The sequence below is a fragment of the Colias eurytheme genome, chromosome 5 (genome assembly GCF_061535395.1).
Source record: "Colias eurytheme isolate Ceu_HAF_F1 chromosome 5, ilColEury1 Martin Lab GWU primary, whole genome shotgun sequence".
Taxonomy (NCBI): Eukaryota; Metazoa; Arthropoda; class Insecta; order Lepidoptera; family Pieridae; genus Colias; species Colias eurytheme.
In genome coordinates, this window is record NC_142984.1 from 9,100,347 (window position 1) to 9,128,256 (window position 27,910).

A 27,910-nucleotide genomic window follows, 5' to 3' on the forward strand; every position below is an offset into this window, starting at 1 on the left:
CATTTTACTCTGAAGTGTTATTTCACAAGTTGCTAAATAACCATTGATAAGTTTATTGTACACTAGTTATTTTTAGTCCAAGCTGTAAAACAATTACATATATAAATTCAATTAAAGAAATGCGGAAATGACATCGTTCATTCATATAATCTAAAAGTAGAGTATAAATTAATAGAATAAAATAAATCTAATTAAAACTTGAATAAGATTAAGAATAACATTGCTAATAATATCCAATTTAATAATTAAGACAGCTCTCAAGCCTTGTTTCATCTCCGCGCAACGTTTACAGTCGCGGGAAAATCTCACGACTGTGTACAGCGCTTTACCGAGCTCTGCACATGTGCCGCCTCCACTGACATTTATGTAGTTTGCCCCGTACCTTCAACGCGTAAACGCGCGGCCACGTCGCGTTCCAAATTTAAAAATCAGTGTAAATATTTTTTTTTTCGTTACAAAATCACTTTACGTGCCTGTTTGATTTTTTATCTGTGCAAATTGAATTGTGAAAAAAAAAGTTGAGAGGTGACCTCGAGCTTTTCCCGGGAGCATTGCTATAGCAACGGATGACGTCAAGTTCAGGGGCGGTTGGTGCATTTTCGTTCAATAATCACCCTTCAAACTGCTTTGTTTTTTTTTCATGCATTGTCAACGACAATAGATTTCAATCTTTGTTTGCTCTGTAATGTTTTGTGCTATCTGTCTCTTCGCCATTGTTACTTGATTGCTGAATCGATTAAGTACTGATATTTAATTGGATAGCTTATTATTTAATGGCTTGTGTAGTATCTTAATTTATATGTCATTAATACAAGATAGTATTCGACTTTTATATTGGTAATTAGAAAAATCATTTTATTTGAAATAAGAAATATGTAGATGTTATAAACTTATAAAGACGGTAGTTTCAAATTTAGTTTAGAATCTCTCTATGTGTTACGCTTTCAGTAATTGACTATAATTATTTTCACTTTTCATTTCCATATTTCGCACCTACTCAATACTCATATCTTAGTTTTTACGAAGCCTTATTTTGGCGACAGGGTGGCGTCCTGGATTTGAATCTGGGACAAACCATCTATGTCGAAATTTTTGGTCTGTTTCAAACATATATTATGTATTGTTACGGAAGCCATTAGTCATTCATATTGAAGAAAACAAATGATAACAATCAGGAGATTCAGAGCGGATATTTAATTAAGTTTATTAGGACGATTAATACATGTGAGGTAGATTCATCTTTCTCATTTTATGTAGAGTAAATGTTCTATAGAAACAGCTTCCCAAACCGGTGGTACCTAGGTAAATTTTTTTTTTATGTATTTTGAAGCGGCTAAACGTAGTCTAGTCATAACTAATAGGTATCTAATCTGTGGTCTAGTAACTAGGTAGTTGAATAAATAAATTTTTGAGTTTGAGTTTATAAAAAAACGCGCATTTATAATAGCTATTTATCGTTTTTGGTAACGGAATTAAAAAAAAATATATATAATATATGTATGTATATTGAAACATCAAAGCTCAAAATATAAATAGATAGCAGATAGTATTCCGGTCATTATAAATTCGAGCCAATAATAATCAATTTTCAGCGATTGTATTTCCCTAGAACCGATATAATTAAGTTTAATAATTGGGTCACCGTAATTGATTGAATCATAAGTTCCTGCAGGAAAATTATTAATCATGCTATTATTGCATAAATCATTATAGCGATCTTGTCCTATCATACACAATTTTTTTAACTAATATATCCGAGTGACTTGATTGTATTTCCCTTAAAACCAGACTTAATTACGCAGGTATCGTAATAAGAGCGGTGTCTCTACATTGTAGTGGTACTGTATTCTGAAAATTTAAATACATAGGTACAATACAATAAATAATTATTGTATGTAACGAGCTTTATCCTCGAGTATTTCTCCTGGTACTTCGATAAAAGGAAGCCTACATCCAATATATCAATCGACTAATCGGTTCAGTAGTTTTCTGGAAAGACGACCGCTTTCTTCATATCTCAGAACCAATAAATAATCGAATTTATACCACTAACACTTGTTTATACCAAAAAGAAAGTAGTCACTTACGGATCGTGTAGTCAAATAAAAACGTTAGGATATGTAATTCAAGGTGCTTTGAATGTAAATGGTGTGGTACTGTGTGGCATTACTCTTTGTGTTCCAATAGTTAGCTTGAATAGTAGGTCGTGCGGAAGTCGGAACATTGGCTATGCATTGATACAGAAATCATAGAGGCCTATAATTAGTATCAACGATATAATTTGGTTAAAAGTGATAATAGTTGTTAATACAAGTAAATAAGGCTCTTGTTAACATTATTTTAGCTAGATCTAAGCGTAGAAGTAGTTCTAATATAGTGTCAGATAATAGAAGCTAGCAAAAGCGAATTTGGAAAATAAATATGTCTTGGTGTTTGAATCTTTCTTGCGTAATTAAATAATGTTCAACAATGAACAATCTTATACAAATAGTCAACAAAAAATGATGAAATAAAAAGCGTCTATAGGACATGATAAATTAACTGATCAACCCCTCCCCTTTCCTGTCGCATTGCATGACAAATGTCTTGAAATTTTAAGTTACGGTCACAACGTAAAACGACCTCAAAGATATTTCTTTACATAGAGAAATTTAACATTAGTTCAACAATTTAATCGTAAGAAGGACGAAGAAATACAATTATTTTTAATATTATTACAAAGGTTTTAGTACATTAAATTTATTATCCAGAGTACCTACTTATTAATTTTTATCACGATTCTAATCATAATTACATTTTGAGTTTCATTATAAATTTTCTTATAAGACTTATAGATAAAACGGCATACAAATGAAAAGGGAGATTGCTTTAAAACTTCTTTAAAATAACAATTTCTGCTGCGAAAATGTTTTGAATACAACATCTAAATAATTGCTACCAAAAATATAATGTTAGGTAAAAACACATTTTATGTGCCCTACATACAGTTTTTTAGTTCTAACATATTGTTACACTATTAATTTGATAGAAACCATCTTCCTTGCGTGTTTAAGATCTATCATATTTATCCTCATTATTCCCCATATGTTAATCATCACTGGATATTTTTAAGGCAAATTTATGCCCATTAGTATGTTCGTTAGTTAAGCTATCTCATTAGGAGTTCTCGTTTTTATTAAAATTATATGCTGAGTAATTATGGCGTTTATAGCTCAGGTAGGTAGTAATTATTAAATGGGATCAGTTTTAATTTTTAGTAGAGTAAAACGTAGTTTGTTAAATTTCGAAGTGTTTTTCTTGATCCAACTATACTCATGCTAACTATGTAGCTAATTGAAATAATATTATATAAGTACAAATAGAAGTGGATTTGTACTTATTTCTTTATATTTCGAAATCTTTACAAAAAAACAATCATATAAAAAAGTCAATTACGATGAAAATTCCCGATATTTACCTATCGATATTTTATAGTCGTCGTTGGCCTATTAAATCTATGGTAGATTATACAGGGTGTCCCAAAAAGTAGTGATGAACGCAAGTTGGGAGGTAGAGGACCTAGAGGGCTATCCGAATCACCCCCATGTATGTTATGCGATTTTTCGTATTTTCGGAGTTATGACGTTTTTTTCAATTTTTCTGCTATCGCCGAGTACGATGATATTTTCACTCATGGTGACGTCAATTATTGCGGAATATGCTTGATTTTTTTTTGTGCTAAGCTGAAAGATAGGCCAATTCAGTATGGTAACATTTACTATAGTTAGAACTTTGAATGGAATAAAAAAAGAATTAAATGCCAAGAAAGATAAAATTACCGAGTATGTTCACCACTTCAAGGGCCCGTAAAAAAATAAAATCACATAAAAAAAGTTTTCCATTTGGCTTTTAAAAACTTGCTCTATCTATCAGGTAGCTACCCTGAAAATTTCATTTTATTATTCAGAAGGCTTCAATAGAAAAATTCAAATCTAAATGAGGCAAGTGAAAAAATTGAATTTACATGATGATTAATAAAAACAAATTAAAACCAATAACAAGGTGTTTAATTACCAGAAATTTTTAAAATATCCCTGCTGTTGCTCAGTGCAAGTGCGACATCACCGTAAAAAGTTGTCTTTTAAATATCTGAATGCCCTTTTATCATTTTTAATGGTTTCTTCTGCTACTATGAATTTCGGGGTTATTTCGTCCAAATTATGGCAGTATCTCGTCTTTGTAGTATCCCCACGGAAAAAAATTAATAGGGTTTATGTCCGGGGACCGTGGAGGCCAGGCTAAAGGGCAAAGATACCCTGAAAGATAGATTGGTCGTTGCAGCCTGCGCATGCGCCGGTGACGCCTGCCTTAAATCCTGGCCTCCGCGGTCCCTCGACCTAAACCCCATTGAATTGTTTCAATGGGGATACTAAAAAGACCTCGGCTACTTGAAAGAATGCCACAATTTGGACGAAATAACCCCGAAATTCATAGTAGCAGAAGAAACCATTAAAAATGATAAAAGGGCATTCAGACATTTAAAAGACAACTTTTTAAGGTGATGTCGCACTTGCATTGAGCCACAGCTGGGTTATTTTAAAAATTTCTGGTAATTAAACACCTATTTAATAGTTTTAATGATCATCATGTTAATAAAATATTTGCACTTACCACATTAGATTTCAATTTTTCGATTGAAACCTTCTGAATAATAAAATGAAATTTTTAGGGTAGCTACCCAATAGATAGAGCAAGTTTTTAAAAGCCAAATGGAAAACTTTTTTCATGTGATTTTATTTTTTTATGGGCCCTTGAAGTTTTGAACATACTGGATAATTTTATCTTTCTTGACATTTAACTCTTTTTTTTTATTCCATTTGAAGATTTAACGTTATTAAATGTTACCATACTGAATTGACCTATCTTTCAGCTTAGCACACAAAAAAAACTAAGCATCTAGCGCAATAATTCACGTCACAATGAGTGAAAATATCATCGTACTCGGTGATAGCAGAAAAATTGAAAAAAACTTCATAACTCCGAAAATACGAAAAATCGCATAACATACATGGGGGTGATTCGGATAGCCCTCTAGGTCCTCTACCTCCCAACTTGCGTTCATCACTACTTTTTGGGACACCCTGTATATGCAGTTACATTTTAATTACGAAGTTAAAATTCTATTATTGCAGCAATTTAGTACATACTTAAGTTAATTTAATTAATTGTAATATGAGTTATTTTATTATTGTTATAATTTAGGGCAGCGTCGTTCATGGCTGAAGAGCCCGATTCTGGAGCGACAAGAGCGCCCACAACTCCTGCACTTATATGTTGATGATGTGACTGGTGATAAATTATTTAATCTAGTCCGACGATCACGCAGAGCATCGAACCAACTGCGATCGTGTGCCTTACAACCCTCATGAACAAGACTACGCCAAGATGTTCGGTTTTGGGCGAGCTTTTCCCAGTCTGGGGGGTTGATCTTGAACGTAGACATGTCACGTTTCACACTGTCTTTAAAACGCAGCAAAGGTCTTCCGATGCCTCTTTTAGCATGTGCAACTGCACCAAGCATTACTTGCCTCGGCAATCGGGAAGGATCCATGCGGTGGACATGTCCTAGCCAACGCAACCGACGCTGCTTAAGCAGGGCTCTAAGACTGGGCAACTGTGCAATCTCTAGGACTTTTTCATTAGTTATTCGGTCCTTCCATGTTATACGAAGAATACTACGCAGACAGCGCATGTTGAATGCATTCAACCGATGTTCTTGTTTAGCGTACGAAGTCCAGGTCTCAGCCCCGTATAGGAGAATGCTAAGCACAGTAGATCGATAAACAATCATCTTCGTTTTGGTTGTTAAATGATTATTCTCCCACACTCTATCACGGAGCTTCCCAAACATCGCTGCAGCTTTGCCGATGCGACTGTCAATCTCGGCATTCACGGAGAGATTACTCGTAACAGTAGATCCGAGGTAACCAAATTTGTCGACTAATTGTAATGGAGTTCCATCCAAAAGGAATGTTGGTCTATCAGTGGGCCCCTGAACCAAAACAACAGTTTTTTTAGTGTTGATGGACATCGAAAACAAAGTGCAAGCGCGAGAAAATTTATCCAAAATTGATTGCAATTCCATGACGGAATTCGCAACAAAGGCTGCGTCATCTGCAAATAAAAGCTGGTCCACAAAGAGATCTAAACGGTGTCGCTTAGATCTAAGTAGAGAGACGTTAAAAAGTTTACCATCGGCCCTGGTGTGCAGATGGATACCTTGCTGATCGTTCTTAAATGCAGTGTTCAAGAGCAGTGAAAAAAATATACCGAACAATGTTGGTGCCATAACACAACCTTGACGGACTCCTCTACGCGCTAAAAAGGGTTCCGAAGTTTTTCCATCGTAAACGATTACTCCTCTCGTCTCTTCGTGAAATGTCTTTATCATTGAGAGTAACTTGGGCGGACAGCCAATATGTTCCAAACCAGAATACAACCCCTCCCTGCTAACCGAGTCGAATGCCTTATTTAGGTCTACAAAGGCAATAAACAGGGGTGTTTGTTGTTCTCTGCACTTTTCCTGTAGCTGTCGTAGGGTGAAAATCATATCGATTGTGGATCTTTGAGAGCGAAAGCCACATTGTGCCTCAGGATAGACGCGATCTGCAAGCTTCAGGAGTCTGTTCACGATGACTCTTCCGAATAGCTTCCCTACGACGCTCAAGAAGATCGCCTAAGATTATAAATGCGAAAGTAACTCTGTCTGTCTGTCTATTACTCAATCACGCCTAAACTACTGAACCAATTTTGATGAAATTTGGTATGAGTATATTTTGATACCCGAGAAAGGACAGTTTTTATCCTGGGAAAATGACGCAATCCCGGAAATCCCACGGGAACGGGAACAATGTGGGTTTTTCTTTAACTGCGCGGGCGAAGCCGCGGGCGGAAACCTAGTTTTTAATAAATACGAGTTAATGTTTCATTAAATAAACAATTGTTAGTAATTGTTAAGTGTATACTATAAAATATCGTGAAGAGCTTACTATAGAAATGACTTAACATAGATACTATAGAAATACACTTAACAATTACTAACAATTGTTTATTTAATGAAACATTAACTCATATTTATTAAAAACTAGGTTTCCGCCCGCGGCTTCGCCCGCGCAGTTAAAGAAAAACCCACATTGTTCCCGTTCCCGTGGGATTTCCGGGATTGCGTCATTTTCCCAGGATAAAAAGTAGCCTATGTCCTTTCTCGGGTATCAAAATATACTCATACCAAATTTCATCAAAATTGGTTCAGTAGTTTAGGCGTGATTGAGTAACAGACAGACAGACAGAGTTACTTTCGCATTTATAATCTTAGTATGGATTAAGTGCAGAAGCATACAATAATACTAACTATGAATAAGATTGCCGATGTTAATACATTTATTATACACTGACCTCCGACTTTCTTTCAATTTGCTATCTATTCCAGGCTTGAAATCTGAAAGCCACGTGGGAATCTTACGTAAATTTCTATCAGGTGGGATTACCATGATGTCTTACAGCAGTATTACTTCCAGTGTGGGAAAGTGATGGCGCTATACAACCTATATAGCGCTGTCTTTTTTCCACATTGTATAAAACTGCGACCACAGACTGCGACATTTTGGTACGCAGGCCTTACCTTATAGATATGAGATTGGGAATATGGGCATTGGGCAGAGAAAATTCGTGTATTACGTCTTGGATCATGATGGGCTTTTGCGTGTTAGATTTGTTAGTTTTTTCTTAATAATTCAATTATATTAAAGATACAGTTATTTGTGAATAAATCTTTGTTATGTAGGTATATGATAGGGACAATTATAATGACATAATTTTAAATGCAAATTTTGTGGGAAAAGATCCGTTTATTTTAACAAAGTTACAGTCTATTCGTGTTAAGTATGTGATGTGAGAACTTCATTTAAAAGCGTAGGATCATTAAATTGTATTTAAACGAGTCTCTCGTATAAAAGTAAAAAATATATTTTCGGTGACGAGCAAAATATTATTGTAGTAAAAGAAAAGATAAGAAAAACAATATAACAATTTTATATTTTCTATAAAAAACGTGTATTTTTCTAAATAATTACAAAGGAATATCAAATGTCGGAGCAGGAATATAAAGGTAATGCTTTGTTACCGTAAAAAAGGTGAACTCAAGTATTCAATTCATTTAGGATGACACTTTTACTAACCCTTGTCACTACAACGCCAATTCATTCGGCCCTTGCTCACAATGTTCAGCCAAAATTATTAAATCGTCAACTTATTTAATTCAATTAAAATTCGGGATATTAAGAAATAGATTGTGTACCAGTTGTTAAGAAACTTAGATCAATGAATTAGAAAGAACGAAACAATTATTTATTTTTAGTAGGTAATTTAAATTTTTATTTAAATAAAATCTAATTATGTTTTGTCTGACCGCCTCCTCGGTACAGTGGTTGACGCGTGAGCGTAGAACCGAGGGGTCCTGGGTTCGATTCCCGGTGGAGACGAAAAAAAAAAATGTCTCGGTCTGGCAGGACACAGAAGGCTGATCACCTACTTGTCCCTAAAGAAAAATCGATCAGTGAAACAGATGTATGAATAATGCATCTGCCCCCTACCCCACTACGGGGACACGGGACTTCACTTTTTATGTTTTGTTTTAGACCATCATTTAGGTAGTATATTAAGTTGTGTATTTTAGGATTTTTGTTTATTTGTTAATTTCTAGAGTTTAATATCAGCTTGTTTGTTCATTTTACACGTCGATATGTCTAGTTATGAAACAAAAAATCAACTTTACTAACAGAATTACTTCTTTAAAAAATTAAAAGTATATAGGTACATATTATAATACTTCCTACACTATCACAACCAAACCACTACCAGCTAAAAGAACAAGCAAATACGCAACATTCGAAAAGAATTCCCATGCATGTTGCAATTAGCCTTGTGTGCTACATAGCTTGTTATATGAAAAGCAGCTTTAAGCCCTTGGTAATAAGCTTCACGGGTGAATAGAGGCTTTCGAGGTCTTATTGCGTAAGAGTGTTGACACGGCGTTAGCGATGGTATAGACTGGAGGGACTTACTATGATTTCTAGAAGGATGATTAGAATTTGCTTCGATTTATAGGTTGGGAATGTAGATTCTTAATTGATTTTTTTTTAAATTGTTAACTGTATAATTTCTTATTTTAATACATTCACACGTTATAATATCACTGTCCGCCACAAAATATAATAACATAATATGTAACATGATAATTTTCCATCTAGGTAGTATGTATAAATCAGTAGTGTATAATTCTGTTAAACTTGAATATAAAGTTTTATGTAAATACGAAGTAGCCAAACCTCGAAAAATATTTTTGCTTCATATTTGTTTACGCATCATATTCATTAACATAAAAAGTACCTACCACCACCTTTGAGATGGATCAAAACATATAAAAAACATAAGTTTACAAACGAAAATACTACGCATAAAGCTTTTAGAAACCGGTATTTTTCGCTACTCGAGAACTCATAGTTGATCGCATTCGCAGCCGAATCATGAGTTGAATAAAATGTATGTCAAATAGGTACGTAACCGTGGCAACCTGTTCTTATAGACTATTTTTTACTTGAATATCAGTAAGGCTAAAACTACTCATCCAAAATCTGAAATTTAGTACTTAAGTGAAGATTTTGTTGCAGTACCTATTGCTTCTTCACGGAAAAAAAAATATTTTTCATACAGATGTTAATATTATGTCGAAGAATAAGTACCTACTTACCTATCAGGTATGTTAGATGTCACGTAAAGTAGGTAATATTATTAAACAATTACTTTGCAATAAATTATGACTATTGTTATTTATATAAGAAGAAAACCTTGACACACCTGTATAGAACCATGATTATTATAATTCCTTGATTCAAAATTATTTTTATTCAAGTCTTAAACTATGATATATTTTAAAATAGATAGATACAAAATAAAGTTATTCAAAAACTACAGACTACTGTTTCTTAAAAACATGTTTCCACGCGGTATGTTTACTAATGCCTTATGACGCAACCGTTTGGAAATCACTTTCACTACTAAAAGAGTGAAACCAACTATGTATTTGGACCTTAATGCTTTCTATGAGCATAGAAATGATAATTTTTTTTAAATGATTTTACGCATAATATTGATGAATATTGCTTCTCTTTTTCAAATTATTAACTTACATTGCTATTTAATTAATAGATACCAACAATGTTCTAATGATATTTTCGACATGGCAAATGGCAATGAATAAAAAATAAGTTATTTATTAGTTAAATTTCGGCATTCAAAAATGGCTAAAACTTTCTTATTTTATTTCCGAAAGTGATAGAAATTTGTCATTGATTGAATTAATAAATATAAACTTATTGTTTACATATTGTTATTTACGTATTGTAAACTATCTTTAAAATAGTTTTAATATCATGGCCATACTATATTTAAAAAATATCAAAATTTACGTGACACAAACGCAGATATTATTTTAAATATGCCAATCAATTTAATTACGCATAGAAAAAACAACAACAGAATAGTTTTCATAGTACGAAAATATTAATTAAGTAGATACGAAAAACTGTGATCATATTGATCACACATGAACAGCTGCTTTCTTCAAAGCAAGTGGTCAATTCGTCACCTGCTCGCCCACGCTCTGATTAGTGCAATTACGACGGCGCCTACCACAGACTAAACAATTATTTCATTATCTGTGCAAAGGAAGTTACTCATAATTTATGTCATTCATTAATGCAGTTGTGGTTTTTTATCCGTAGTTATTCACGTCATAGAATGGGTAGAGTAAATTAGATTGCACGTGTTCATTGTATGTGGATTAGGTTCTTAAAGACGCAAGTATAGTATATGAACTGAAAAAGTGGTTTGTTTTGAAAAAAATAAATTTAAAAAACGTATATATATGTATATATATTTGTTACAGATTACAAACACGTCAATGTATGCAACATTAAATTTTAAATAGCAATACCTATCTATAAAAATACTTTCGGTTCATGAAAAATTAAAGCAGTTTAAACAAGTAACCTATACCTAAACTACGGCTTCATATAAATCGCATTGCTTATAAAATTTGTAAAGTATCTGTAAAACAATGCAGATAGTGCCGTCGAAACTTGCTCTATAAGATTTACATTTCACATTTTATGTTTTTCTTTATGTTCGCAATATTATCTCGCGAATGCAGTGAAATTTATTTTTACATCTCGTTTTTATCTTGCGAAATGTCTTCCGATTCTTCTTGGTAATAAAAGAAAAGTTTAATTTTCCAGAACTTTAATATCGGGTTCATATTTTGTCCTTATTTTGAATCTGGCTCGGCTATTTACAAGAATTCACTGCAGAAAAATATGAATAAAACAATAATCACATTTAAATACTGTATACAATTTACTGAACATTGTGATTACAAAATATTTACAAAAATGTATTATTTAAATAACATGAACTTATTTGACCTCTCGACAAAACACAATACGTTCCTACTTAAAGCACAGATTACCAAATAATTATACCTACGTAGCTACTTTCTACATAAGTATAATAAGTAGGTATTCTGAATATAATATTTTGTCAAAAACATTGTGTAATAAAATCTTAAATCTAACTTGAGAAAATATAAAACCAAAATAAAATACTAACACATAATAAGGACGTGTTAAATGTAAACAATCAGCGAGGATCTGCTGAAAATTAGTTAGCTGAAAACATCTTAAAAGCGACCATTTTACTTCACATGTTTTATTATAAACATCTCACCCTCAAGTTTTTCTCCGCGACAATTTCGGTGTACCTACAGTTTACTAGAGAATTTTTCCCATTGTGTGTATTTCATTCAAAATGGCCGCCCGAATTCACAGCCCGGTTTAATATTTAATTTTTACGAATCCGCTCGAACGCATTGCAAATTAATATCCTATAATTTTTTCGATAATGGTCCGCTTCTGTATTCTTTTGCGTTCATTTTTTTCTTTTGTTTTATAAATAACATTCTCGACTTGTTTTTTATTCCAGTGTTTTAACTTAAGGGTGCGTATAAAGCAAAATTACCAATCTTCTATTAGATGATACGTGTAATATTCAAGACCAAATCTAAAAAATAAAATATATATCAAACTAGATTTTATTGGTTTTATCTGCGATAAACCACTTTTATCGTGACAAAACCAAACGTTTATCTCGAGAAAAAAAGAGCGCCAAAAGTGGTTTATCGCAGATAAAACCAAAACTAAAAGTAATTACACAAAATGCTCTGACAAATATCTTGCAAATGTTTTAATATAATTGTTTATGAAAAAAAAATCATAATAAGTATTACCATGTCAAGTAGAAAACGTAAAAGTGTGAAAATTAGAACTTGGTGATTTTTTTTTATCGAGTCAATTTTAATATTTTATGTTTTTGATTGAACAGAATCGTTGAACATATCATCTAGTTTGATATATATTTTATTTTTTAGATTTGGTCTTGAATATTACACGTATCATCTAATAGAAGATTGGTAATTTTGCTTTATACGCACCCTTAATAAATTTATAATTTTTACGCTTCAGTGGGTATCCTATTTCTTTTTAATTTATGTATCTACTTATGCTGCATATTTCATTATTGCATAAAATTATGAATATGTAAAATCTTTAGATCATAGCCAAAGAAATAACATTAGGTACAGCATTTTTACACGATACATTCAAGAAAAAAAAAAATCAATACGCATTTACATATTTATGTAAATTATAACATTCTATTTTTAAATCTTAAAAAAATATATATGTAGTAAGCTAGGTACCATAATATAATAAATCGTTATTTTATCATTGTCATTGTATTCAATATTCTTGTACGTACGAACCAACTAATCAAATTTGTTGCCAGAGGGAAAAAATCGTACAACTGGCACTTTGGCAAATTGACAGTGATAACCAATAAAAAAAAACATGAACGTAAAAGCGCGGGAACGGATCATTTTTTTTTATAAAAGCGCGGGTGTGAACAATATGTTTATAGCTTGGAATAAAAGGTATTTAGCGCTAATTAAATTAATATTTTGAATAATTATAATTTAAAAATTAAAAATATAGTTTCATAACGTGAATGAAACCAATATATGCAATTCTATTCAAGAACGTGTTTGTGCATTAATACTAGAAGACGTAATTTACATCAATATTGCATATTACGCCTGTATATTATTATGTTGACCCACAAAGCAATGCAACTTGTTCTACGACAAACGTGTAAGTAATTTTGATCTTTAAGTCAAGGTTGTTAATGCCATATTTCGCTTGAACACGGTGGGAAAACTAGGCGACCTTAGTTTCTGACGTGAAAACTCAGCAAGTTCAAGACTTCATTGTGTGAATAAATATAGTGTTTCCTTGTTCTTTGGCCATTGTAACGTTATTTAATATAATATAATGAAAGGCATTGTATGCATATAGAACAAGATTGGCTTGAGATAATCATATCCAGTTAATTCTTCGTATTCTATTACAACAGAATGTGAGTAGGTACCTATATTGTTAACTTAAGAATAAGGGAATCAATAATCTAGCCTGTAATAAAATTTAAGTACCTACTAACTAATTAATTACCTCTATCTCTCTATCTATCTTGGTTAGTTATTAAATCTATAACCTACGTCACCCAACATATTATATAACATAAACATGAATACCTACATACATTCAAAAGATAAAACCCTTCTTCTAGCAGTCGCGCATAAAAGATAAAATCAACAAGAGATAAGACAAAAAAATACAATAGATTCCCTTCCGAGACCTTTTCCCATCACGTATTTTGAAACTCAATAGAAATTCAATACCAAAAGACTCCCAGTGAACTCGTATAACTAAACGATTGTTCAAACTTTCTTAATAAGCTCAGAACTAAATCAATTCCGAGCCAATGCGCTCTTCTATTTGATTTAACTAATATCGAGTAGTGAAAACTATGAACTTTAAAATTATAGGGCATTGCTTAACGATTATATGTATGAATAACTATATGTGTATGTTATGAGTTAGGTCATAATTTTGGAAAATATTCAAATGGTTTAAGTTCATGATTTTTGGCTTGGGTAATTATGGTATTTCTCATTTGATTTCAAAAGCCAAAGCAATAACAGGTAAGTACGTAAAAAAGAGAAGTCCGTTTAGGAACCTTTTTGGAATAAAATTTTCATCTACTTGATAAACTTTTTCTGATAAGCTTTTCAAGCAATCAATATTGCATAACAGAACTGCTTAGACATTTTATTTTTCCTAGTCTCCATCGATTGAAACCAAATCCTGTCAAATGAAAATCTACCAACTTATTTACTGTTCCTAGAAAATGGTTTCTGATATATTCTAGTTAATTACATCATACAGAAAACCGCCCACGGACGTGTTCTGTAAACTCAAAGTTTTGATTAATAACACGTCTAAGGGTCGCGTTCAGCGATATGTTTAAAAACTAATCTAAAACTTTTATCGTTTCAAAACTCCGACGTGCAATGAGGGGCTCCCGTCAGGGTTGTTAGTGCATTTATTAATATCCATACTAATATTATATTTATAAATGCGAACGTAACTCTGTCTGTCTGTCTGTTACCCAATCACGCCTAAACTACTAAACCAATTTGCATGAAATTTGGTATGGAGATATTTTGATACCCGAGAAAGGACATAGGCTACCTTTTATTGCGAAATATGTACCACGGGCGAAGCCCGGGCGGACCTCTAGTTTATTAATAAATAATTTATGATTTTCATAGAACACTTCTTGAAGATATCTTAGTACAGGATGAACATATTTATTTCTTCAAAATTTTCTTAGTTTCTAAATAAACAATAAAATATAACGTATAGTAGGTACCTACTTACCTACCTAATTGAATGGATACTGTCATGATAATGATAAATAACCATAAAATAGGCAATACATATTAAAAGAGAATAATATAAACTCTATTTCCCTGGTGTTTTCCTTCACCGCACAACGACAATTTCTTCTAAAACTCTCAAGTTGCCAACCCTATTCCAAATATACATTTATACAGACAGAGTTTAACCTTTACCTTTTGCCCTATAAAATTTACGGGTCATAGCGGCCTTAATTTGGGATTAGTTGCACGTGTATTTGTCACAGCATTCATGCAACGCTTGAACGGTGACTAAATAAAAAGGTAAATTATGGAGTTCTGTGTTAATTAACGTGCTCTTAATTTAATGTTTCAATTCTTAATGATGCTTCGTACTAAACGTAATATAAAAATGTAAACGTAATTTGACATTAATGATAAAATGGATATGGGCAGTTTTGGCGGGGTTTTAATAAAAATATGAGTACTTACAATTAATAAAACGTGAGTTGAAACTTGCTATTACTCCTTGGTCCTTGGTATAGGTACAGGCTACAGCATTATAGTTACATTTTATTGAATAAATAATTAATCACTACAAACATTAATATTATGTTCCTATCGTTATTATGACTTATGAATTAAGGAAATATTAATTGTTTTTCTACCCGGACGATATTAATTGTAGTTTTGCCCAGAATATAATATTCCATTAAACACAAACAGAAATAACTTGTAACCTTTATAAAGGTAATAATAAATCGGATTACACAGAAACAATCAAACTCTAACGCAATCACAATACAGATACTTCGTCAAGTTTCCACTAATTACGCCCTCATAAATCCTATTTTATCGACCCACGGAGTCGTTAGAAAACGCTGGATTGTCCTTTTCTTCCCAATTAACCCCATTTAGAGCGTTATTACACCGCCGCCATTTTCTCAACCCAATAAATAATATAACGTCATTATTTTTATCGAGCCCTCTAAACATGAAAAAATAATCGTCTTTGCTAAATTGTTATGAGACACTCGGCTTAATTTTGTTTGGTCTGATATTTTATAAGTATTTTACTTATTACTTTCTTCTTTTCAATTTTTTTCACATTAACGAAGCTTTTATTAATTCAAATATTAGCTGCAAATCGTAACTTTCTCAATTATTATACTTTAAAAATTGAAAATAATCATATTTTTATAAAATGTAATATGATTATATTTGTATTAACAAATTAATTAAACAATCGCAAGGTTTCCTGACGTTGCAATTGCTTATGGGCGGCGGTGATCGCCTTCATCAGTACACCACCCGCTCCTTTTTCGGCTGTTGTATAAAAAAAAGGAATTTCTCAAATGCTAATCAAAAATATATGAAGGAAAAGTATCTATGCAAAATAAAGTTCTCGATATACAGGGTGTCCCGCTATTGGTATACTAAGCGAGAAGGGACTTGTAGTTTTGCACACACTGATCACGTAAAAAATACTTAAACAACAAAATTACATCAAAAAATTTTTGCTAAATTTTTCCTGAAAATCCATGTTTTCTTCTCTAGCTTCGCGCAGCCGGCATATATGTACTGCTTCGCTAATGTGAGCATTTTGTCTATGAAAACATAATCTTAAACGATAGGTCACGTGCTGGAAGCAAAGCTGGGCGCGTTGCTTGTTATGGGTGTTCACATAGAGGTTTAAGAATTGATCTATTTGAAAAAAAACTGAGTCTGGAATTTTATAAGTATTTTTTACGTACTCAGCGTATGCAAAACTATAACCTCCTTTGAGCTTAGTATACCAAAAGTGGGACACCCTGTATAAATAGAAACCACTACACCAGATAGAAATTACCTAGAAAATCAATTTTCACTCTAACCATTCCACATTTCCGACAGGTCCTTTGCGTCTCAGGAAATAGAATTAACTTCGCCTGTCTGTTGCACTCTATATAAACGCTGTCAATTGCTTGATTGGCCTGACTCAGAACTGAATGTCAATGCATCGGAATGTAGGGAATCGATTTTTGTGTACATATTCGCTTTTGTATCGATTATTTATTTGACGCGTTGATAATTGTGAACTAGGAACTTAATTGAGAACAAAACTAATTAGTCTAATTGAAATGAGATCAATCAACTATTACGAAATTATTTCTGAATATTGTTCCTTCAAAATTGTCAAATTGAAATGGCTCAAAAACACCTATATTTCAGTGGCATAATAAGCCCGTGGTACAGAAAAGTCCCGTCCATTAGTATGCCACACTAACCCGTTGAAAACAATACCTTTTCTGCTTATAACGAAAGCCGTAGCACAAAGGAAATCCATTTAAAGGAAGCCATACTGTCATCAGAAGTGGGACAATACGAATTTATGAGCATATAGATAGCACGTGTATTTCGACCTTAATTACTCATTGTAGCTTTCTTAGTCTTTAAGAATTATGTTATTGTTGGAATTACTAACGCTCTAATTAATTTTAATGACATAATCGGTAGAGAACCGAAGTATTTTGGCACGAAATCAATATGGATTGTACCCAAGTGTACCGTTGCTTAGCAATTACAAGTCGATTGAAAAGTAAAAGGAATTCCAGTATGATGTTTCTGTTGTGAAGAATATTTCTACCCACGATTTTATTTCCATGACAACAACATTGGGCTCCAGATCGAATCAGAATATAAAAAGCTTTTACAAACTATTATATTTTATTAGTGAAAAAACTCAGCTCATTTAGATAGACATTAATTTTGCGAAATAAATAAGTTACAAAACTCATTCTCAGTTTTGACAATAGAGGAAATTTACACGATCCAGGTCAAGTTTTGATACAAAAGACAAGAAATAAAATCACGACCGTCATAACGAAAAAATGAATCCAAATTTTTATCTCTCATATAAAAATAAAACCATGTCACTGCGACGGCCTAATTCTGCGAAAATAGGCAAAATCTATCCCTAAGCTGAGATCCCTTCTTGTGCCTTATCATTTAATCTAAGTGCTAAACCAGGCATTGACACTCTTGAAGAGATTTATCCCGATTAGTTCGATGGATGACGTGATACTCAGCTCTAAACGTGATCAACTTGTGAAATAGCTTTTGTTTAAGATGCTCTGATAAATGGAATGGGAGTTTAGCGTTATTTTTTGGTTGATATTGTTAACGGAATTTGGACATTGATGATTAATTGAATTGCCTGTTTCAAAAACGCAAACATTTTAAAATTAGATTGGAATTATCTGGTGTCTCTGATAAATAGCTATACTTATCTGGTTCCACTTCCGAATGGCTCATACAAACAGAAAAATCTTATTATTCGATCTTAATATTATAAGTGAAGTCTTTATTTACTATCGATTAAAAAAATATTGCAGAAAAAAAAAATCTATCGCCATTGTAGTAAATGCAAATGAAGTGTCTTTATTTTGTCAAAGGCTTCTAATTATGTCCGTCTCCGAAAGACTCTTCATCATCACTTAAATATAGGCATATAATATATAACATTAACTATATCGTTTTGGCTAGTGTTTTTTTCATATAGTTGACATTATTAAGAATCATTGATATCTTGCAACTGTTAAAGGCGTGAAACATTACAACACTAAAGCATAAGCAGAAAATCCAACAAATATCTAACTTTCCTTTAAAATTACCTTCGTCATGTTGAGTGGGATATGGGATGGGTAAGCTATTTATCAGGCAGGTCGGCTTTTATTAAATTTCGTCCATATTTCGAAAGGTAGCAGAGTGAATACGTTTACGGGACTACCTTTTAAATTACGCACGCATAAATTTCATTGTAATATTATATTGTTCTTGTATTACATATTAATTTTGGTGTGGTACCAACAATGAGATGGTAACAAAGTTGGTACTATTAATTGGACTTCTCTCGTAATATCTTGTATAATCTTGTCGGAGCGTATTTCTCAGAATGTTATGTCTATCTACCCATACACTTATTGATTTCTTGAATACTGATTCTGATAACTTTTCTTGGTATTACATTACAATGGTAGGAAAAATAAAATTCATTTATGGATATTCTTAGATAGTTTTCCTTGGTTCTTTAACTTTATTTTTTTTTCAGAGGAATATGCTTAAGTTTTCGTTTGATTATAAAAAGTACCTATGATATTGTATTCGTATACAACAGTAACCATAAACTATAAAATGGAAATTACAGTTTTACTACGAGTGTTACGAAATAATCGATATCACACACCTTTGAAAATAAACAATAAGGTATATTATTTCTCAATATTATATAACTTTATATTGATTACAAGTTAAAACTTTGAATAATTTTCACTTCATAACATAATATAATTCTCTACATAATATTCTGCAATTATACTCCATAATGGTGGTAACTATTCAACTATGTGTAACCAAATATAAAAAGAGATTTATTACAATACACGCTCACAGAAGACTTCTTTTTATATCACTATCATAGTACGATGGAAAAAAAGATGCGACCGCCAACATCCTACCTCCGGAATCCTTTTGAATCTGGAAAAATCCCTATTCTAAATATAGAATCCATAGAAACCCTTGCGCGCCACTGGATCAAAAATCAAATCATGTTTCTATACATATCAAGAAGTATATAAAATTTCATATAACGTTACAATTTATGTAATGCTATAGAAACAAGACTACAATTTCCCACAGTCTTGTTTTAAACTTTTTAGCGGCTTAGGAAATCGTTCTTCTTGTTTTGATTACGCAAAATGGCAAAACAATCTAACATTTTTCCTCATAAATTGTATATAGCTCAAACGCTCTCTTATATTCATTACTCGTTCTTTCTATACTTCAATCATATCACAAAGCGGCGCGATCAAAAGTTTTCCTTACATATTTTGTTCGTATTAGAAAAATGCGTAGCAAAAAAATTTGGCCACCTTGAAACTCGGGTCAAGGCAAAGAAAGCTGACGGTGTTTGCTCCACTTACCGTATTTACATAAACTAGTGTTTATATTTGAATCAATCAGTGCAGAGTATTGTGAAATTGTATTTGAGAAGCGCATTGCTTACGGTTTATTTTTGTTACGTTTTATTCGTATTTTTTAATCACTCTGTAGTCGTATTTATTATTGTATTATGTATTTGAAGAATTTGTTTGACATTTCACTATTAATTTCCAGTGATTTTATTGATAGAATTATAAAATTATAACAAAATACAAATGAAAAATTCGATCACAATAAATTATATCGATACGTAGTAAAACAGATGAGAAAACTGAAATGCATCTGCTCCCTAACTCAATAGAAGACACTTTGGAATTAGTAAGATCTAAAGAAATCAATCATTATTGCTACCTATTACTCAGCAGTCAGCACCAATCAAAGAGGTGGTTCTTTCATCAACCATCTTATATTAAAAACATCCAATTCAGTATTCCAATTTAAAAAATAAACATTCATTATTTTACTTCACAAGGTATAAAATCTTCACACGCACTCTGACCTAATTTCTTTGCCCACGTCTAATGTACGTAAAATAACGATTCCATATTATGAACCTAATACGGATTTAGTCGGACGTTATAAGGCTTCATTTCGTATTAATAATTATCTTGTAGTTTAATCAAATTACATTGTGACAACGCGGCTTTTGTTGTATCGAATTAAGGAATATGTTACGATATTTGTAGTTTTGTCGACTGTGTTTCTTGATGATTCATCGTCCTTCAGAACTGCGAAGTTAGGTTAGGTTAGGTAATTGTGAGGAATGTGATTATGTAGCAGTATTTACCTCAGAAGAGAATCAATCAATTGCTTATTTATATAACAAGTTATCAAATATATAATATTTTATTTTATTAAATTCAGATTCATAAAGTAAAAACAGGCAGTTTACCTATTAGAAGCTTGATGGCAGTTTTTGCAATCCGCACTATGGTTTTAATTAAGTGTGACCTCTATTGTATTTTTATATGTGTCTTTACCGTCGAATGCTATAATTATTCGTAGGTTATCCTAAGTTATCACTCGTTTAAAAATCATTATTTTATACACTTGAAAATTTTCAAACAACCCATAAACTTTTCACAACCCAACATTGTGATGATGTATCTGTACATTGTACACAACACCGAATCAAATCAGAAATACATTAAAATTGAATTGTCCGCTAAATATTCATCAGATTCTCATTTCCTTCGAAATAAATCGATACCGCTCGTTAACAGACTGTGATGTTCCATTAGTTTAGTTTGGTATGCACTTGTGCACTGGTAGATACATATTTCATGTATAGAATACGGTTTTTACTCGACTGCGAAAGGAGGGTTATGTTTTTCAAATGTATTTATGTATATTTCTCTTGCAATAAAGCCCAAAAGCGTTGACGGATTCGGGATTTTGACGTATGTGGTGTTGGGTGTCATTGTATTCACCGATTGTTGTAGTGACTTGGAAGTTGGACTGTACATAAATTAACAGTCGGGTATTTTGGTTTCATAGTACATAATAATATTTGTTAATGCAAATATCGTTGATGTATCTTCTCTTATTTAACAATTTGTTATCATCGAATATACAGAAATACCCATACTGCAGTTACCTACTTGAGGGCCAAATTGAAATGTAAAAGTAGTTACTTATATCTTGGTAAAACAGTATATCAAAAAACTATATTGAATAACAGTATTGGATACTCGTTTGGAAGGAATGCCTTAAACTTTAACTTACCCGTTTAAGCCAATGTGGTTTACCTTCATATTATTACCATAATACTGTATAATTCAGAGAATTGCCTATTAATGACAAACAAGCTAGAAGTCATAATGATGACGAATATCATTGGTTTTATAATTTGAATCAATGAGTCATGAATGTTTACTAGCCAGGTAGTTATAGCACGTACTTGTGATTGCGTTTGCGAGTTTTCCTCATGATTCATAAAATATAGAAATTAAGGTCGAGTATTATTACATAGCCTATAGGCCCCATTCAGGAACGGATGGTCATATATTTTTACATACTTAAGAGTAAAGATGATATTACTTTAATGTTATAGTAGGTAACAGATAAAATAACGAAACTTAACAAATGAAAAAAAACCTGCTATGCACAATAATTGTATTTAAAATAGACGTATGTACATAATTAACGAACATCATAGTATATAGGTGCAAGAAAACTGATTTGTACCTACTTACAAAATTTTAAATACGTATATAGAAAGGCGAAACCATCTATTTTTCATTACTTAAACTTTCAACCACCAAAAAGCATCCACGAAAATGTCTCATCTTTTGCTAATAATTAAAAGATCACGACGTTAAGTAGGACACAATATTATAGTATCTTAATTGTTAAACTTTCCGGTCTAATACACCATCTTAAGCGTAGAAAAGGAGAATGTCTTAATACTATTATCATCCTGCTTAAGAATTATATCTCCCCATTCTCAACCAGATATGAAACGCTATTATATCATGAAAAGCTGCCCATTTACATTGCGCTTTCATTTAGAAGAGAATAATGAACGTATATTACGGTCAGTGTTTAAATATAGTTAGTTTCACCTGCGTTATATTGAAAATTGAAATACCTAATATGAGATTCATTAACAGTAATGTTTTAGTGCTATTGATTGAAATTTCGCGTTGCAAGCTTGCTAATTTGTAATTAGTATCACTTATATAATAACTATAATAATAGAGCTATTCGGTAATTAACTTAAAGTGGACTATTCTTAATTGAATTAAAGAAATTACCAGTGTTCCGTTTAGCAGCAGGAAATATCGTAGGTATGGCTAGTATTCGCAGACCAATCAATTTTTTGTATAATCGAATCGAAGTCTGCGCTCGAATTAACTCTATCATAATGCTTATTTGACCTCATTAAGTGTAAATTGAACTTTTTATCAACATTCGCAAAGATTAGTCTGCATGGTCACCTTGTTTTATTATTGTACTCATAACGTTCATATAAAATGAATCTAATAAGAGCAGTAGGTAATGATTTACTTTCCCATTGTGCGTTGTAAACAAAAGGAAATTTTATAGGGCAAGAATATACGAGCAATGGAGTGTGAGGTGACGGCCACTTGCCACGAGAGATGTCTTTGTGTTTCCTTGAAAACAAAGCTCCTTTGAATATTGTAAACCACACCTAGGATTAAGAGTTGACTTTTTAACGTAAGCGGGGAAATTATTCTGTTACCGTGTTTGCAGTTTTATTGGATTGCACGATGCATGTTCAGGCATTTTTCAAACATTTCTTAGAAAATATAGCAAGGATGTTAATAGATTTATTTTAAGGAGACCGATTAGTAAGACGTAAACGTTTATTGACCAAGCTAGAGCTCTAATACAATAGCGAGAAGTGACAGATGTTAACATAAATTGGGTCAAAATTTGATTTTCGTTGAACTTCAAGCTATCGTATCAAGAAACTACTGAAAATCTTTCAAATCTAATACGACCTTAATACGAACTTCATAATTTCACAAATGAAAATATCACCTTACCAATTCCTGTCCATAATATTAGAGAAATATCGAATATCATAAAAAGCTTTTCCTAAGATTTCAGTGCTTACACCTAGTGCGTAATACGAGAAAGTCATTTAACTTTCCACCTTGCAAAATGATAAGAGGCTTAACAAACAGCGAGCGAATGTACCTATGTATATTGTATATTAGGTACCTTTTTCTTTGAAGTGCTTCCTTAGAAGTTAGATACTTAAGTCTTTTATTATGTTTTCGCTATTTAAGGTACAAATTGTATTTAATCTGATTCTTTAACTAATTAGGGTAAATTTAAAACAATTTTATTTAACAAAAGAATTGTACAGAAACATTTATTTAAATACTTGTTTTTATTAATTTTATCTCACTTTTCCGTTTCATTTCGCTGTGTCGCTTATCGTTATCATGACTAATGTTCCCATTTCTTAACCATTTCAAGCCTTGCTTTTACGAAAAAATAAGCGTATCTTTACTAGAACATTTGTTTGTTCTTGTACAGATAAATAAACTATATTTAATGAAATAGTTAAGTCTAATTAGAATTTACTATTACTACTTTTATTATCTGATCCATGTGTATTAAAAAAGTATGACTTTTAACAATTTACAATTTCATCAAATTTCATTAATAACTGCGATTACTAATTAAAAGTTCTAATGATTTCGTGACTTCCATCAATCTCGTAAAACATCAAAGACCTTACTCGAAATAAATGAGCTATATAATTAGATATTAAAATTAATTAGCAGTTCATTGAACTTTGATGAGCAATGTTGACCAAACCAATGGTAGAACAATGGCAAATGAATTTAGCACACATTATAGTAATTAGTATTACTGTCAATAAGGGCCTTATTACATAATGAATGGCTAATTAAACAGTAATTACATAATAACCACTCTATGAATTATAAATTAGGGTTATGTTTGATTATAAGTTCTTAATACTAGACACTAGGCACTAGTCACTTGTCCACCTCCTCTTGTACATAAAAGTAGTACAAATAGTGCAGAAAATCGTACATATAAAATTCTTGTGTTTGTAAACTCCTCAGAAACAGTTTGACCGATTCTCGTGAATTTTTTTATGCATATTATGGTAAAATCAAAATCAAACATTTATTTATTCAATTAGACTTCTTCTAGAAGCACTTTTGAATCGTCATTACATATTCCTAACTTTTTTGATTTGTTATTGTTATTTAGGGCCACTTTTTTAACATTTACCACTGATTCGGAACGCAGTATTTATGGAGAAGAATCGGCAAGAAACTCCATAATTGCTCTTCTAACGTAGGTAGTAGGTAGATAGGTTTAAGAATCGGACATCTATTTTTCATAACCCAGAACATCTGGACAGGTTAATAATATAATGTTTTGTTTTCAGATTGGACTTTGGTTCCCGGAAAGAACGGATTGGTGCCTACGAAATAGTGTTGATGTTTAGTGTAAAGTGTAGTGTGAGTGATGCTCATATAGTTTTATGGGAAAGTGCACTTAAATCGAAATCATGGTGAGTGTTTCTATTTTGTTTATTAATGTTTTAGTCTATTTATATTTTTATGTAGGTAGGTAAATGTTTTGGTAGGCCTAAGCAATAGTTATTTAAGGTATTGACGCAATAATTTTAAAATAATATAAATATTATCCTGTGAAAAAATACCGGAGAGAGTTCATTTTTAAAGACAATAATTAATATCATTAAAAAGTTTCATTTTCATTGCTTACAAAGTAAAGGCTATTTCATAATTAACAGGCAAAAATAAACTCTTCAGTTATATTTCAAGTGAAGTATTTACACTGCAGTCACTATTTTTAGAATATGTAAAGCATTTAAAAATGAAATACTCAAACAGCTATGTTGAAAAATATGTTCTTTTAAAAAAAACCTACTTCAAACAATTTATTTAAAATGCAATTATCTGTTTTCTCTAGGAAATAAGTTTTAATATATATTGGTCCACAAGTGGAAATGTCTATTGCTTTAAGAATAGGTGTGTAGTTTCGTTACTGTATATTGTATAAGGTATAATATATAGGTAGTACAATGTATACAAGGTATGTAGTACATAATCGATACATAGAACATACGATGTAGTATGTAGTTTGCCATCGTGCTATTCTGAGCTAGCAATATAGATCGTAATTTGATCGTAACGCATCGAATCCTACGTGAATTCGCTTTGACTGATGTTCCAGTAAATATTAAACCTTACACGTATATTGAAAGGCTTTATGCATACGTGTATATCTATATGTACCTATATATATTATATAGGTGTACTGTAATGCTTTAACTATTTGGTCGTTCTATGTCTGATTAATACTCAGAAGTGAGAATAGAAAACAGGAGTGTAGTATCTAGAATTATGTTATATATTTCTTATATAATATAGAGTAAATAAGGTACGTGTAAATTACAGTGTTTTATAGGAATGTTATTCACGGATTTTTTTTGCAAAACAAGAGCGTCGATTGAACTTCTTCTACATGCGCTGCTTACGCAAGATCTTAGGCATAACGTGGCAAAATAAGATTACCCACGAGAAGGTTCTTGAAATCGCACAGCTACCTAGCCTGACTACGATACTCAAACAGAGACGCCTTCGTTGGCTAGGGCATGTGTACAGGATGGAGCCTTCTCGATTGCCAAGACGCGTTATGCTGGGTGCAGTCGCCGATGCAAAGAGAGACATCGGGAGACCCCTGCTCCGCTTCAAGGACTGTGCAAAACGCGACATGGCTTCTTTCAATATTGATTATAAAAACTGGGAGAAACTCGCTAATGATCGATCTGATTGGCGCAAACTTGTTTCCGAGGGCTGCAGATTCTGTGACGAAGCGTGGTTCAGAGTACTCGCAAGCAAAAGGATGAAACGTCACCAAGCCGAAAACGAACCTGTTCCAGCAAACTTCCCCTGTCCGACCTGCGGAAAAGTATGTCGATCTCGCATCGGATTGTTTGGACACCAAAAGCATTGCTCAGGCATAGCACCATAAACCGTCTGTAATAGACGTATAGGCCAATGATGATGATTCACGGATTTGTAAGGACACTTTGTTCAGCCTTTCTACTGCATTTGACTGCGAATGTGTGACCGGTTTCTTAAAAATATTCTGAACCGTCATAGAAGTTTTACTATATTTCATAAAAAAGGTGATAAGTGAATTCCATAAACCTATAAACTTTTGCGACATTTATGAGCGGATTGTTCACGGACGAAGTATGGGCGGGATTATAGCGAACTTTCCGTATTAGGGACATGGGTCAGATGGCCATTCAATTTTCGTAATAATACATGGATCTGTTTCCATTCAATTATCTTTATATTTCTTGCAATTGTGAACCATAATTTTTAATTAAAACATGCAATTGATCGCTTGTGAAATAGGCAAGCGATACGTATGATAGATAAATAATTACTAAACTAAAACATATTCAAGCTTAATAAACAATAATTAAAATGTATTTTCATAAAACATCTTATTCAACACACCCAATAAATAATAACGAGATTCTAGCTAAATTACTTCACAACTAGGTACCTTCGTCCAAAATTATTAGTGTTTCTAACCCGTAATTAGGACCTTTGAAACGAGCCTAATAAAATTTAACGATTAGGCCTCGGCCTAACATAAACAAGATAGAAATAGCTCAGGTTTGTAGCAAAGAGTTTGCTGAATATTGCTTTACTAATGCCAATTAATGGCCAGCGTTAACTGAGTTGGTTAAACTAGGGCGCAGTTACCGGGAAACGAAGAGGAAGGTTTGAACTTTCTGTTCATTATTCTTTTGTAAATATACTTGGACATATTTTATAAACTATACCCGTAATATATTACGTCATAATATTATTAAGTGAGAGTAGAGGTTCTTGAATATTTGAAGTCCAATTACATGATGAGCTTATTAAGTAAAGCCTAACTTTTATTGATTATGTAGACATAACATTTGAAGTCATAATTATTTTATTTCTTGCTTTCAATTATCAATAAATCAATTGTGCTTAAAATTATAAGCAGTGTCACGAGTCATGACTTACGACAAAAGGTACTTGTTGATGAAGTTTCACACGATTTTTATAAGGGAATAACGACTTAGGTCTCAAATTAACTTTTCTTAGTACTTCAAAAGATGTACAAAAGAACCTCTTTTCTTACAGCCTTCTTAATTTAATTTTATACTGTTCTTGAATAAAACGAGCGGGAATTAGCGTAACGTTGGCGAGGGAACAAACTAAGACTTTTTTATTGAGAAAATTTCTGAGAGAATTACTTCGTTTTCATTATACGACCCGGAAACTCCAGTTAGGCTCACGTTTTATTTTGTTAATATCTGTGGATCAACTTTATTGTGAATTTTTAATTCATAATTCCGAGGTTGAGCCGCGCAGTTTAAATTTATGGTTGCTTGTTTTATGTTGGCGAAATTTTCGTATTTATCGTTTTAAAAGTAACGTAAACAAATTCGGAAAAGGTACAAAAAAGATGATGTTAATATTTTGTAAATGA

At 32.2% G+C, this 27,910-nt stretch overlaps 1 protein-coding gene across 3 annotated transcripts in view; it reads left to right on the plus strand.

Annotated features, from left to right (window-relative positions):
- The first annotated feature begins 367 nt into the window (after positions 1-367).
- chp (leucine rich repeat containing G protein-coupled receptor chaoptin) overlaps positions 368-27,910 on the plus strand; it is a 56,027-nt gene continuing 28,484 nt past the window's right edge. For all 3 annotated transcript variants that reach the window (XM_090102059.1, XM_090102057.1, XM_090102058.1), the window contains exons 1-2: positions 368-587; positions 24,786-24,911. In XM_090102059.1, coding sequence (XP_089958185.1) covers positions 24,909-24,911 — 3 coding nt within the window. In that variant the 5' untranslated portion in view covers positions 368-587; positions 24,786-24,908. The remainder of the gene's footprint in view (positions 588-24,785; positions 24,912-27,910) is intronic.